This window comes from Leopardus geoffroyi, chromosome D3 (genome assembly GCF_018350155.1).
Source record: "Leopardus geoffroyi isolate Oge1 chromosome D3, O.geoffroyi_Oge1_pat1.0, whole genome shotgun sequence".
Lineage (NCBI taxonomy): Eukaryota > Metazoa > Chordata > Mammalia > Carnivora > Felidae > Leopardus > Leopardus geoffroyi.
The window spans coordinates 75,445,593-75,460,804 of record NC_059339.1 but is presented as its reverse complement, the minus strand read 5'-3'; the positions used below and the strand labels follow the sequence as shown (position 1 = coordinate 75,460,804).

Sequence of the window (15,212 nt, the reverse complement as noted above, 5' to 3'; positions counted from 1 at the left end):
AAGGACACTAAAGAGTCTCATAAAACTAAACATTCCATCAATACAAGTTTCCCTCTTTTCCATCAACATATTTAATCCCATTACAAATAATCTAAAAGCACATTCCAATACTGGATAAAGCTCATCCAGGTTATGTGAAAGATGTCCCTGCTCACCGGTTGTGATGTCATCATCTGCAAGGTCGTGCTCTTCTTCCTGGACTTTGGCTTCTGGCCCCAGGGCATCAGGAGCAGTGCCGATAGTCTGCATGGCTTCTGCTGAGACTCCAGCTACAACAAATGGAATCACAAGGGTTAGTTTTAAAAACTAAAAGAAAGGTGCACCCAAACTCTTAAAGCTTTTTAATTTACCTACTAGATACAAATGCAATACATTAAAACACACACACACACACACACACACACACACACACACACACACACACTATATTCACCACAATTAGGAAGAGTCACAATTAATGAACAAAATATTCACATGTGCTCTATTCTTTGTACGCATATACGTACACAGGTACAAACTACACTGACTCAACTCAGTTCTGGGAAAAACAGAAAAAGGATGCTTCAATAAATTACATTTTTACTTGATTCCTTCCAACATTTTTACTACAGTTATTTTAGGTGATCTAGACATAATTATGCTGCAAAGAGTGGGGGGGGAAACCCTAAAAGTGAAGGACCACTTTAAAAGTTTACTTCTTTTTAATATTAGTTTGCTTACAATTTGGGGGCTAGAAGGCCGAAATGCTGACAAGTGCTCTGGGTCTATGTAAGACACCTGAAATGCACCACCTCAAAGTGGACACTATCACTGTCTATGGAGGAAGTAGACAGGAGATCTGATAATTAGCACACTGAAAAAACCTAACAGAAGCAGACGGACGAACTAGATCCAGGGCCAGAAGCTTCCATTCTGTAAATTACCTGAGAAACTTGCCAGCTGAGGCAAATGTCTTTTCCTCATAAGCTGTTTTTCCACTTTTGAAGATATATTTTGTTGCCAATTTGCATATACTACGTTATTTCTAATTTGGCAATGGATAGTAGGGTATCTCAGTATTTTTCATATGGTTATTCAATGGGTATTACTAAATCATGAAATACAAAAATTTCACCACTGGAAGTTACTTCAGGAATTGAACCTTTTTTTTTTCTTTTTTTTTTTTAAAGGAATTGAGCCTTCTAATCAATCTTTTAAATAAGCACTTCAAGAACTACATCCATTGTATCCATCAAAATATTTTAAAAATCAAAGCTCTAAATATTCAAGGGCTTCTTTTTTTTTTCCTCCAACATATATTAACTTAAACGTTTCTGTGTGAAATTCAGTCCGGCTGCCTCAGGTTTACCAAAGTCACCAAGAGACGGAAATCTTAGTCTTTAAGCACCTGAACGATCCAGAGCTAAATCTACCAGGACACAGTTCCAAAGCCTAATGACTTCAGTTTGGGGAAGAGGACACACCACGTTAGAACCACCACTTTGCTCAAAACTGCTCTGATACAAAAATAAAGGGTCAATCAGTGGTCCCTGATGAATGTCAAACGACAAAGCCATTCTTCTGTGGTATCATTTTGTTGTTGGGCTTTCAAGATAAGATTCTAAAATAAAGGAGGAGGATTACCAAAAATACACTGTGAAGTTAATTACTTAATAATGGCTTTCAGTAAAATAACCACAGAGGGGGAGGAAATAAGGTAAATGCCACATTTCTAAAGATTTATTGCTTAAACACAAAATCAAAGATGCCCTATTAAATCAAAATGCAAATCTCTGAAAACTGTGTCTCGTTTCTTAATAGTTGATAATTTTTGAAAATGATAGGGAAATAGGGAAAAGATATTAAGGAACAGTTGAAAAAAAATTTTTAATGTTTGTTTATTTTTGAGAGAGAGAGAGAGAGAGAGAGAGAGAGAGAGAGACAGCCAAAGCAGGGAAGGGTTACAGAGAGAGAGGGAGACACAGAATCCGGAGAAGGCTCCAGGCTCCGAGCCATCAGCACAGAGCCTGATGTGGGGCTCGAACTCACAACCCATCAGATCATGACCTGAGCCGAAGTCGGATGCCTAACCGACTGAGCCACCCAGACGCCCCAAGGAACAGTTTAGATAGTAACAATCTTTTTTAGTATTTTCCTTTCCTATAAAATTGAAGGATTCAATAAAAATGAAGCTATTATTTGTAGTAACAGGTTTATAAATCCATTTAAATTTATCTCATTTAATCAGAGAGGTTAAGTAATTGCTCACTATAATACAGCTACTAAATTCCAGAACCAGTATGGACACATAGGTCTTTGATTTCAAACCCCAATATCCTTTCTCCATGAAGTTCTTACAGGGACTGAGTTCCTCAGGGCAGGGTGAGAAGGATGTACACAGAATATCACAACATGAAAAATCATGGAATCACACAATACTGAGTAACAACACTGTTAAGCTCTCCATGAAGTTCTTGTGCTGTGCCTGGTAACTACTCAACTGTGGGGCATTCAATTCCTTGAGACAGAGCTTAAAGAGCAAACATGTAGATCTCAAACCAACAAGGCTGAAAGACTAAGAGGTAGCTATGCTGAAACTGGTTCTTTAATGCTTTTTCCCAAAGTTATAAAATTGTTTCTCTCTCGATAGAAGAAAAAAGAAAATGTAAAAAACGAAAAAAGAAAACTATAGATCAGTATCACTGATAGTCTCAAAAGTCCTAAACAAAATGTAAGGAAATAGAATTCAACAACATACACAAGGAATTATACACCATGACCAATGGAGTTTTAGTTTCAGAATGCAAGTCTAGTTCTATATTCAAACACCAATCAACATAACCCCAAATAGTAACAGGCTAAAGAAGAAAAAAGCATATGATCATAGCTGTCATTTGACAAAATTCAACATCAATCCATGATTTAAAAAAACAATAATAAAACTCCCAGAAAAATAGGAACAGAGATGAACTTCTTCACATAATAAAGAGCATCTGCTAAAAATCTATAGTTAATATTGTACTTAATGGTGAAGAACAGAATGCTTTCCTCCTGTGATCAGGAATGAAGCAAAGATATCCACACTCACCACTCATATAACATAGCATTAAAAGTTCTAGCCAGTGTAATAAAGCAAGAAAAGAACATGGATACATTTGGAGTGGATGAAGTAAACTGTCCCTATCTGAGGATACAATGATTGTCCACATAGAAAATCCAAAGGAATCTATAAAAAACTGAGTGAGTTCAGTAAGGCTGCAGAATACAAGAAAAAAACAAACAAACTGATCAACTGTATTTTTATATGCTAGCAATGAAACTAAATTTTTAAAAAATGCTACTAACAATGGTTCAAAAAGCTGAAATACTCAGATGTAAATCTAAAAGAAACATATACAACAGGAATTGTAGGCTGAAAGCTACAAAATCCTGACCCCTCCCCCCCCCCCGCAAAAAAAAAAAAAAAATCAAAGATGTAAATAAATGAAATGGAGAGACATACCGTGTTCATGTCCTGGAATATTCAACACAGTAAAGATGTTAATTCTCCATAAATTGATATATAGGTTTAATGCAATTCGTGTCAAAATCTCGGCACAATTTTTTTGTAGATACAGACAAAATTATTCTAAAATTAAATGGAAAGACACAGGAACTAGAATAGCTAGAAGAACTCTGGGGGGAAGAAAAGGAAAAGGTAGGGGAAAAAAAAGTCTATTCCAGTTCCAGACTTATATAAATTTATTAAAACTATGTGGTTTTCGGTTAATGGAACAAAACAGAGGACCAAGAAAAAAGATGCAAACAAACATGCACAACCGATTTTTGACAGAGGTGCAAGCAATTCAAGGGGGGAAAGTAATCTTGTCAACAGGTGGGCTATTACAACTGGACGTCCATAGGCAAAAATACGAACCTTGACCTAAGGCCCACACCGTATACAAAAATTAACTAAAACTGATCATGGACTTAAAACGTAGAACATAAAATTATAAACTTTTAGAAAAAAAGAGAAAATCCTGGAGATCGAAGGCTAGAGATTACACCAAAAGCACAGTCCATGAAAGAAAAAATAGCGGACACAGACTTCAACAAAATTCAACACTTTGCTCTGCAAAAGACCCCATTAAGAGGATAAAAAAACAAACTAAAGACTGGGACAAAAGATTCACAAATCACATACCCAACAAGGGACTAGTGCTTAACCTATGTAAGGAACTATGTATTTATTTTTTAACTTTTAAAGATTTTTTTTTTTAAGTAGTCTCCATACCCAATGGGCTCAAACTCACAACCCTGAGATTAAGACTCACATGCTCTATGGACTGAACCAGCAAGGTGCCCCTCTGTAAGAAACCCTGAAAACTCTACAGCAAACAGTCTGGCAGTTCCTCAAAAGGTTAAACAGAATTATCATATAAACCCAGCAACTGTACTCCCAGGGAATGAAAACCTATATCCACACTGACTTGTACATGAATGTTCGCAGCAGCATTATTCATAAAAGCCAAAGGGTGCAAACAATGTGAATTGTCCATCAACTGAATATATGAATATGTCACAATTTATCACATCATAAATTGGTATATTCACACAATGGAGTATTAATCAGCAATAGAGAGAAATGAAGTATTAAGTAAAAGAAACCAGTCACGACACGCCACATGTTGTATGATTCCATTTACATGAAACGTCCCAAATAGGCAAATCTATACACATAAAGTACAGTTGTGGTCACTTAGGGCTACGAGACCTGGGGAAAATGGGGAATGATACTATGGATGCACAGTTTCTTTTGGGGTGATGAAAATGTTCAGAAATTGCGGTGAGGGTTGCACAACTTTGAATACACTAAAAACCGCTGAAATGTAAACTTTCAGGGGTGAATTTAATGGCATGTGAATGATACTCGATAAAGTTATTTTTAAAAGTTTGCCTTCTAACATTTCGGATGAACCATAGCATCCAGACTACTCCTGGGTACTCTCTTGACACCTTTTCTACTAGGCAGCTGAAGAAAAAAGAGGGGGGAAGAGCCACATAAAACATTTATGAGTAAGAAAAAATGTGCCATGAATATTATGTTTACGAAAGCAGTAATGTTCCATTTTTCATTAAAAAAAAAACAAATCACATTATTGATTTTGACCATTTGTGTAACTCATTATGTTGGTCTTCACAGTCAAAATATCTGGGTTATTTTCGTACCAATCAATAAAAAGATACTGGTTTGATCACTTCAAAATTACACATATACTTTACTTTCTAAAGACAAGTTTTTAACTATCCTAATTTCAGTCAAACTGGACATGGGGTTGGCAACAAAATACCTAAGATTCCTAACTTGTGTTGAGAGATCTCAGGGGAAGAGATATGGGGAATGGGAAAGACCACATTACTGCCATCAACTCTCAAGTCCAAATGCTACAGATCATTAAAAACTAATTTTAACAGTTCACTTTGAGGAAACGATAGAACCTCTTCCTTTTGAACTTTTGGACCATACAGTCTGGCACAAGACGAGTAAAACTATTATTTAATCCCTCCAAGCATGGTAATCATTATCTGTAAGAGAAGGAATAACATTAAAACAATTCCCAGCCACATCTTGGCTGTTTCTTACCTCCACAGTATTTAATTACGTGTTATATTACCATCTTACATTTGCAGGCCAACATTACAGCAGATATTCTGTAAAAGGCCAAACTATTCTGTAAAAAGCCAAAAAGAGGATCTAAATCGAGCCAGTGGCTGCTGGACGCTAGGGGTGTGGACAAGACAACTAACTGTAAAATGGTATTAGTAAATATTTCAGAGTAATGAAAATAATCTATATGCTGTTTGTGGAAGTGGGGACAGGACTATCCACATTTGCTAAAAACCCAAAGAAGGGTAAAATTACCAGAAAAGGGTGAATTTTACTACGTATAAATCATACCTCAATAAATCTAACTTAAAAAAGAAACAGATACAATAGAAGGTATTATATCACTGTCACTAAAGAGAACTGAGGATTATGCCAGAACACAATGCTGTTTTCCATGAAACAGAAAGACTGGAGAAAGTTGTTTTACTTTCTTTTTGGTACAAAAAAACTGAACATTTTCAAGCATAAAAGTCACTATCCACTCTCAATAAGGTGATGAAATATTCCTGACAAATATGAAGAAAAGTCCACTTAGAAGATAGTTATATGAGGGTGCCTGGGTGGCTCAATCGGTTAAGTGTCTCATCTTCATTTTGGCTCAGGTCATAATCTCACAGTTCGTGAGTTCGAGCCCTGCTTCAAGCTCTTCACTGATAGCACAGGACCCTGCTTGAGAGTCTCTTTGTCCCTCCCCCGGCTTGCACGCGCACGCGCGCGCGCTCGCACGCACACACACACACACATGCAAGCTCTCTAAAAATAAATTTAAAAAGAAAAGAAAATACTTATCTGGAAGCCTCAGTTTCTTGTATATTCTTTTAAGTTTATTTATTTTGAGAGAGAGAGAGAGAGAGCACACACGTGGGGGAGGCAGAGGTGAAGAGAGAGAAGGACAGAATCCCAAGCAGGCTCTGTGCTGTTAGCACAGAGCCCAACGCAGAGCTCGATCCCATAAACCATGGGATCATGACCCGAGCAGAAATCAAGAGTCAGATGCTTAACCTACTGAGCCACCCAGGCACCTCTCTTGCATATTGATAATAAAGATTACAAAGGTTGTTCACTAGTTATATGGTGGTACTTTGCTATTTTCTTACACACTTAATGTAAGCGAACTTATTTCTCAAACGGCACCATAAAATCTAAGACTTAGGTACTTTCTGAGTATCCCCAAAATACTTGGCAATAATGAACATTTCATAAATACCTTGTATGGGGCGCCTGGATGGCTCAGTAGGTTAAGCAACCAACTCTTGATTTCGGCTCGGGTCATGATCCCACAGTTGGGATCAAACCCCACACTGGGTTCTGTGCTGATAGCACGGAGTCTGCTTGGGACTCTCTCCCTCTCTCGCTCTGCCCCTCCCCTGCTCACATCCTCTCTCTCAAAATAAACTTAAAAAAAAAAAATCTTGAATAGAACTGAATACTTTCAATCCCATGATACAAATTTGTTATTTAAATATACCAAGAAAACAGGAGTTTTCTCAGGTTTTTAAATATACCAAGAAAAGCAAGCATTGGGGAAAGATATACAACAAAAAGGTACAGTAAAGAGATGATAATGAGGTATAGAGATAGTATTAAAAAGGAGATACGAAAAAGAGAAAGACACAAGATACTTAAAACACCAGTTAGTTCCCAAGTCCAGATTTCACAAAATAAAAAGAAAAAAAAAATGAATGTATATTATGCCAGACAATAGGTGTCTATAAATTGGTTCTATACTGCGAATCAGGAGGAAAACAAGGGAAAAATGGGATGGAACAGGAAACAGGTCTGAGTAAGTTTGGACACGCAGCGAAAGGGGGAGGGTGGGCTGTGGCTGGCAGCAGTAAGAGAGAGAGGGCAGGAGGACGATTAGGAGCTCTCCATGGCATCTGGATTCTAAACACTGAGATCACCATTCATTGTGAGATTATGCACAAACACACACACTTGTCTCGTTGTACACAATGTTTTAAACGCTTTAGAAAAACAATTTTTTTAATGTAAATATGGGATATAGTTTTCAAAGTCAATGGAATAAAACCACACTTGCCTCTCCACATCAGCAAAATCAGGTACATTATTTTAAAATTTATTTTTCAAAAGCTTCAAATTACCTTCATAAACATTTTTGTCCTACTGGCTAATACTATCTGAATAAGGGTAAATAATAGGAACTCACAAGATCTCAGTGTCATGTGATTAACTTAATAATCAAAGATTAAATACTAAATTTTAATAGAGTAACATTTAAAATACAGCGCTTAATCCATACTGGAATACAAAACCATTTGAGTTCATTATAATTTTATTATCTTATTGAAGATTAGATGGATGAAAGTGATAAACAATACTGTTAGGATTCAGAAAAATATATACCACAATGCTTATAAATATTAACAAAAATTATATTTCTCATTCCCACAATAATATAGATTTCCACAGAGATTGAAAAATGGATCTAAAGGAATAGCAGGTATTTTTATTTCATCAGCTTCTCACAATTGTGGCTTTCCAGTGGTCCAATTAAAGTATACTAGAGGCAATAATTTGCTGGGAACATTTACTTTGAATAAAGTAAAATTTAACAATAAGGAAGGGAGTATGTGTGTACCTAGAGTTTATTTTCAGGCAGAAGGCTTGAATTTATTGGAAGCAGATCTCTGCAGTGACTGACCACACTGCCCCACATTCCCCACAATCCTTATGACAGACAGACGGCCTGCCTCGCATTAATTCACTTCACACGACTTCTATCGATCCACAGCCGGTTCCCTAGTCTCTCTGCACACATTGCCTGTCTGGCTGCCTACATCCACATCAGCACATACACACAAAGGCCAGAGAAAGATAACCTTTTGCTTTCCATTAAAGACACAGTATCCACTTTTCCTTCCACAATACCATCAAAAAAATAAAATATAACAGTACAGGTGTCTCCGAGAAAAGTCTTCCTGCGTGAAGTGTTGGAAATATTTACCCCTTGTTCTAAATAGAGATCGTTTCAATTTATTGAAAACAAGTTAGTTTATGAAGGGCCACAAAGTAATTACAGAAATGAAAAATATAGTTAAAAGTAAGCAACATGTGTTCAAGCCTGCACAAGAATATAATAATCCTTTGGTAACATGAGCTCTGATGGTTATTTTTAAGGAAATGAAATACATTTTTCTTATTAGCATTTTGATTTTTTTTTTTAGAAAACTGTTCTCAAATAAAATGTAATTATAAACAATTCTGAAAGCAACAAAAGAAACACTTACTGAAATATACACAAGGAACAGAAAACTCAGGAAGCACACCAAAAGAATATTAAGAGCATAAAGCTACTGTTTCTCTTTCTGAACAAGAACCTGAAAAAATGATCCATGGTAAAAATCTCACCTAATACTTTTAATTCATTGCATGTACTTTTTCAAAGATTTCTGTTTGATTTGCAGGCTATGAGCTGACTCAACACCAATTTTGGTTTCAGAAGACACAATAAAACAAAGATTTATTGTTCAACCTACAACATGTTGAGAAACAACGGCAAATCTGTCTTGACATACAACCGTACTAGAGTATAAACTTAATATTACAACCTTGAATGATTTAGAAACCTAAATTATAAGCAGAATTATATATCTCAGAACTGAGCAAAGTATATTCTTGTGGAGAAGAAACTACCTTGGAAACCTATGAATTTTCACTTTTTGGCTAGAATTAATTACCCAGGCAGAGGTTACACCATCTCTGGTGTAGTAACACAATGCAGAAATGCAGTACAGCAAATATGTTGTTCTTTCTAACAGCGACATGCTACTTTAGAAATCAAAGAATGGGAAACTGATGAATGCTGCTGACACGAAGGATAGCTTTTTTTTTTTTTTTTAACTCATCCCATTTCTGAGATAATTAAAAAAAATTTTTTTAATGTTTATTTCTGAGAGAGAGAGAGAGAGAGAGAGAGATGGGGGAGGTACAGAGAGAGAGAGAGAGAGAGAGAGAGAGGGAGACACAGAATCTGAAGCAGGCTCCAGGCTCTGAGCTGTCAGCACAGAGCCCAATGCAGGACTCGAACTCATGGACTGTGAGATCATGGCCTGAGCCGAAGTTGGATGGCCAAAAGACTGAGCCACCCAAGCACTCCTAAGGATAGCTTTAAAATCAGGAAGATTTGCTTGGCCCTGAAAAATGGGAAAGCTCTGAATGAGAGAAGTGGACATTGCCAATATGAGCAAAGAGAAGCCATTGGAATGACAAAGATAGGAAATCATGCAAAGTTCCTTCACTATCTTTAATATTCATGGAGCACCTAGGTGACTGGGTACCAAACCCACAGCATGTACTACAGACACAAAGGTGAAAGAGACATAGCCTTACGTCCTAAGAAACTCACATGTGAGGTGAGGTCATGGGAACTCATTAAAGAAATTTAAAGCATGAGAATTTTATTTTTGTTTTAAGAAGATCTCTCTTTAAGCAATGTGAAGAATGATTTGGAAGGACTCAAAAGCTGAGGTAGCAATAAGGTCGATAATTTTAAAACCATACTACTTGGAACCCCATGAGTTCCCAAGAAGTGCCAGAAGGAAGACCTCCAACCTTCCCCGATGTTACCTTTTTATATGTGGGTATATGTGTGTAAGTTTTCATTTGAAGAAAGAATACCACTTAAAAAAAAAAAAAAAAAAAAAAAAGCACTGACAACCACGGATTTAGATTTTTTAAAAATACAGTAATAAATGTGGAGAAAATCAAGGTTGTTTTCACATAAAACATATGGAAGGAGAAGGGGCTCTGAACACAGAGGAGGGCAAAGAAGGAAGATTCATTCATCAACTTTTTTTGAATGATGGTTATGCTGGGCAAGATGAATAAAAATGAAGTATGTGGGGGAGGGGAATGAAGGACTTTACACTAGAGAAACTTCTAGCCATGTAAAAAATAAAGATTTATAAGTGCATAGTAAAAATAGTGTCCATCTGAAGAAAAATCAATTAAGTCTGTTTGGGAGGGGGTGACGAAGAGAATACACGTCAAAAACAACCTCATGGGAAGGAAATACTTGAGTTGGGTCTTGAAGTACGTATGAGAATTTATCATGGAATGACACTAAGTGAAGAAAATTCCAGGAAGACAGCACATGTTAAAGGACCCTGATGGATTTACAGAACTGGGCAGCAGAATGTAAGAAGTGAGGAGAGGCAAAAGTGACGATAAAAGGACATTTAAAGTCAAAGCCCTAGAGGCAGTTAGAAACAAGGTGCTAAGAGGGGTGCCTGGCTGGTTCAGTCAGTTGAGCATTAACTTCAGCTCAGGTCATGATCTCACGATTAGTAGGTTTGAGCCCCACGTTGGACTTTGCGCTGACAGCACAGAGCCTGCTTTAGATTCTCTGTCTCCCTGCCCCTCTCTCTCTCTCTCTCTGCCCCTCCCATGCTTGCACTCTCTCAAACGTAAACAGGGTGCTAAGAGATAATATGAAGCAGGAAAGGAGTGTGGGTTTTTTTATTAAAAAAAAAAAAAGTTTATTTATTTATTTAAAGAATGAGAGAGAGTGCGCAAGCAGGGGAGAGGGGCACAGGGACAGAGAGAGAATCTTAAGCAGGCTCCACTCTCAATGCAGAGCCTGACACAGGGCTCAATCTCAAGAACTGTAAGATCATGACCTGAACCAAAATCAAGAGTTGGATGCTTAACCGACTGAGCCACCCCAGCATCCCTGTTTTTATTCTTTAAAGCTTCCTTGTGGTATGTGGAAAGACCAGGTCAACAGGTGGTAAATACAATCACAAGATTGCTGGGGTTGGTAGCTATGTAATGACAATAAATGTTACTTTAATACTTGAGATTTTAGGGTAAGTAAGGATAACCCTATGACTTTTATTTCTTATGATCAGAGTAGTCCAGAAATTCAGTTTGTATACAGCCAGCAGTAGCTGTTAGAAAACAATTACGAAGGCAGAGAGTTTGACTATACTAGCAGACAGTCTGAGAGAGGCAACCAATGAAAAGCAGCAACTTCTGGACACCTAGCCAAGATGCTCTGTGTTCTTGTTTACAAGCCAATGAATACAAAAGACGATGATGTGCTACCTATTAAATTCAACGATAGACATAAGTGGTTAAGGTTAGCACAGCACCTAGGATGCTCAATAAATAAATAGCACAATAATATTATTACCATTGCTTGTGTTATTACTAATTTTGGCTTGTTTTATTTAATTTTCAATACTCATCTTTTTTTCTATCTGATGAACCCATTTACTTAGGTCTTTTTTTTTTTTTTTTTTTAATGTGATTAAGCCTCAATTCCTGGCTTTTAGAGCTACATTTCCAGATATTTTATGACATCTGTTTATATATAAGCCATTTGAAGGCAAAAAAACTTAGAACAAATATTTATATTTCAAAGAACCAATTTATCTAAGATTACTTGTTAATACCAATTGTGTTATTTTTAAATATCTACATACACCCAGGAATAGGAAAGCTTTTGACCTCTTAATGCCTTAACACACAATGGTTAATGGACTTGAATATAAAGACACAGGAATCTTGTTTTAATATCCTAGTGGATGACACACTTAATTGACAACAATATGCTAGAAGATCACACTATAAGGCATGTGATATTCCAATACTTTAACTTAAACACTGTGATGTGCTCTGACTTTGAGAATATTAAGTTCTTCTATGCGTAAGAAAAACATTCAGATGGATGAAATCCATAAAAAATGATGTCTAGGGGCGCCTGGGTGGCGCAGTCGGTTAAGCGTCCGACTTCAGCCAGGTCACGATCTCGCGGTCCGTGAGTTCGAGCCCCGCGTCGGGCTCTGGGCTGATGGCTCAGAGCCTGGAGCCTGTTTCCGATTCTGTGTCTCCCTCTCTCTCTGCCCCTCCCCCGTTCATGCTCTGTCTCTCTCTGTCCCAAAAATAAATAAACGTTGAAAAAAAAAAATTAAAAAAAAAAAAAAAAATGATGTCTAGATAGTAAATAAGTAAGTAGCTTGTAAGACTACAGGCAAACGCTTAAGATGTATTAAGTACAGATAGTAAGTCAATGACCTAAGAGATATGTTATATGTTAAAAAGGATGAGGCAAGCAAGAATGCTACTTACATAGAGAAATGAAAGAAAAGACTAAGTCATAAGATAGATTGTAAAGCTATTACAGTTCTAGGAAAAAATCTGCATGACCTTGGGTTTGCCAATGAGTTTTCAGATACAATACCAAAAACATGAGTCATGAAAGAAACTGATAAACTAGATGTTATCCAAAACTTCTGTCCGATAAGTGACAAATAACAGACTGGAAGAAAATATCAGAAAATTAGACATCTGTCAAAGGACTTGTACCCAGTATATATAAAGAACTCTGAAGACCCAACAATAAGAAAACAGGCAACCTAATAAAAAGTAAGCTAAGCAAAAGGCATAATATCAGACATTTCACCAAAGAGGATATAAAGATGGGAAATAATCACGTGAAAACTTGTTCAACGTCATTAGTTGTTAGAGAAATGCAAATTAAAATCACAGTGAGATACCACTGCACATATCAAATACCTAACCAAAAAAAAAACCAAAAAAACAAAAAAACAAAAAAACCTAACAACATCAAATGCTAGTAAGGATACAGAACAATAGAAAATACCTACCACCACTCATTGCTAGTAGGAATGTAAAATGTTTCAGCTACTTTGAAAAACAGTATGACAGGTTTTTTTTTTTTTTTTTACAATTACATTCACATTTACCATATGACCTAACAATTCCAATCCTAGATATCTGTCCAAGTGAATTAAAATCTTATGATAATACAAAATCCTAAACATGAAGAGCTGTTGTAGCTTATTCACAATCACCAAAATCTGGAAACCATCCAGATGTCCTGAAACAGGTGAACGGATAAACTTTGGTGCAGCCATATAATGGAACACTATTTAGCCCTAAAAAGGAATGAACTATTGTTCCATGCAACAATATGGATGAATCTTAATTATATTTTGCTAAGTGAAAGAACACAAACCCAAAAGGCTACATGCCTTATGGTTCCATTTATGCAGCATTTTGGAAAAGGCAAAACTTATTATAAGGATGGAAAACAGATCAGGGGTTGCCAAGGATAAGTGGGTGGGGTTGAGGGGTGGGATTGATTACAAAGGGGCTACAAAAGGTAATTTCTAAGGTGTTAGGAATGTTCTGTAGGATACTGTGATGGTAGATACTTGACTCTATGTCAAAACCCAAAGCCCTATATACCAAAGAGTAAAACTTCATTGCCTGTAAAACGAAAATTAAAAAAAAATTAATAATGGATTAACCAGAATGCCAGAGAACCCAGGGTGAATTGCAGAATTAATATAACTATATTATAGATGTATGACATAACCTCACTGACGAGTGTAAAGGAAAAAGGAGTTACTTAACTGGAAAATAGGCCCAAACACTGCTCACTGCAAGGCTAACTAAAGATAAAAAGAACTGTACACAAATACTGTGTTCCAGGTGGTAAGCTGGTTTTTCATAGAGGTACAGACAGGATAGCAATTCTAAGTTACTTTTCGTATCTACCAGGGCCCAAAAAATCAGTAAGTCTACTGTAAATAATGAGAGTCCAGTTTCTCACATTCAGAGAAAAAAATTACCCGTAAGCAAAGGGGGAAGACTGGATTGAATCCTGTGTTGTTGTATTAAAATGGGAGATACCAGTGTGAGCTCCTATGTATTTTAATACACAGGCAGATACAGAAATAATTACAGGTATGTGGGTATACATGTATTAGCATGCACATTCATACTTTCCAGTTCTGTCCTGTTAGAGCACCCAGAAGCAGTAACAAGCCCATCGGCACCCAGATCTTAGTTTCGAATACCTCCGTTAAAGGGAACCAGGGCACCCTCAGAGAAATAGCCGATTGGACTGTGGCAGGAAAAATACAAGATGAGTAATGAGCATGTTCTAAGCCAGAAAATAAGGAAGTGTTTTAAAAATGAAAAAATGGAATCCTACCAAGATGACACTGAAGACAACTTAAGGGAGCTCCCTATGGCCAATGCTGGAATGATCTGGGCAACAAACTGGTACTATGAAAGGTCTATCCCTGAGTCAGGTGCCTGCTAAGTGCTCGGTGCTGGGTCATTTGGGGACCAAAAATAAGGTTGTGGACCTTGGGCCCAAGAAGGTCTCAATGCAGTACATACTACATATATTTCTTTTTATGAAGATTATATGGTTTCATTATCATAAAGAAACACTAATTAGGTCACAAGATGTAAATATATATTCATACATGGAATATAAAGAAAGAAGTAAAATGGTAATCCTCACAGAAAACGAAGTAAGCAGGTACATGAAGTATAGTGCTTACTTCAGCCTGGAAACAGGACAAAATTGCATCAAATTGCTGAAGATATAAGCATTCATACACTGTAATGAGCATAATGCATCTAGAGAAGCACATCATTATTCCACCACATTACACTGATTAAATCTCACAATTCATTTTAAAGACTATCCATATCTAACCAATGATTTAGAGGAGGATGGAAAGTTGAATTAACTAAGGGAGCACCAATCATTGCCTCTGGCAGAGCTTTTAAAGAATTA

The 15,212-nt window shown here is 36.7% G+C and overlaps 1 protein-coding gene across 9 annotated transcripts in view; it reads right to left on the bottom strand.

Annotated features, from left to right (window-relative positions):
* Positions 1-15,212, bottom strand: part of WDR7 (WD repeat domain 7) — a 358,314-nt gene that overhangs the window by 199,456 nt on the left and 143,646 nt on the right. For all 9 annotated transcript variants that reach the window (XM_045457399.1, XM_045457394.1, XM_045457401.1 and 6 more), the window contains one exon: positions 156-269. In XM_045457399.1, the coding sequence (XP_045313355.1) occupies positions 156-269 (114 nt within the window). The remainder of the gene's footprint in view (positions 1-155; positions 270-15,212) is intronic.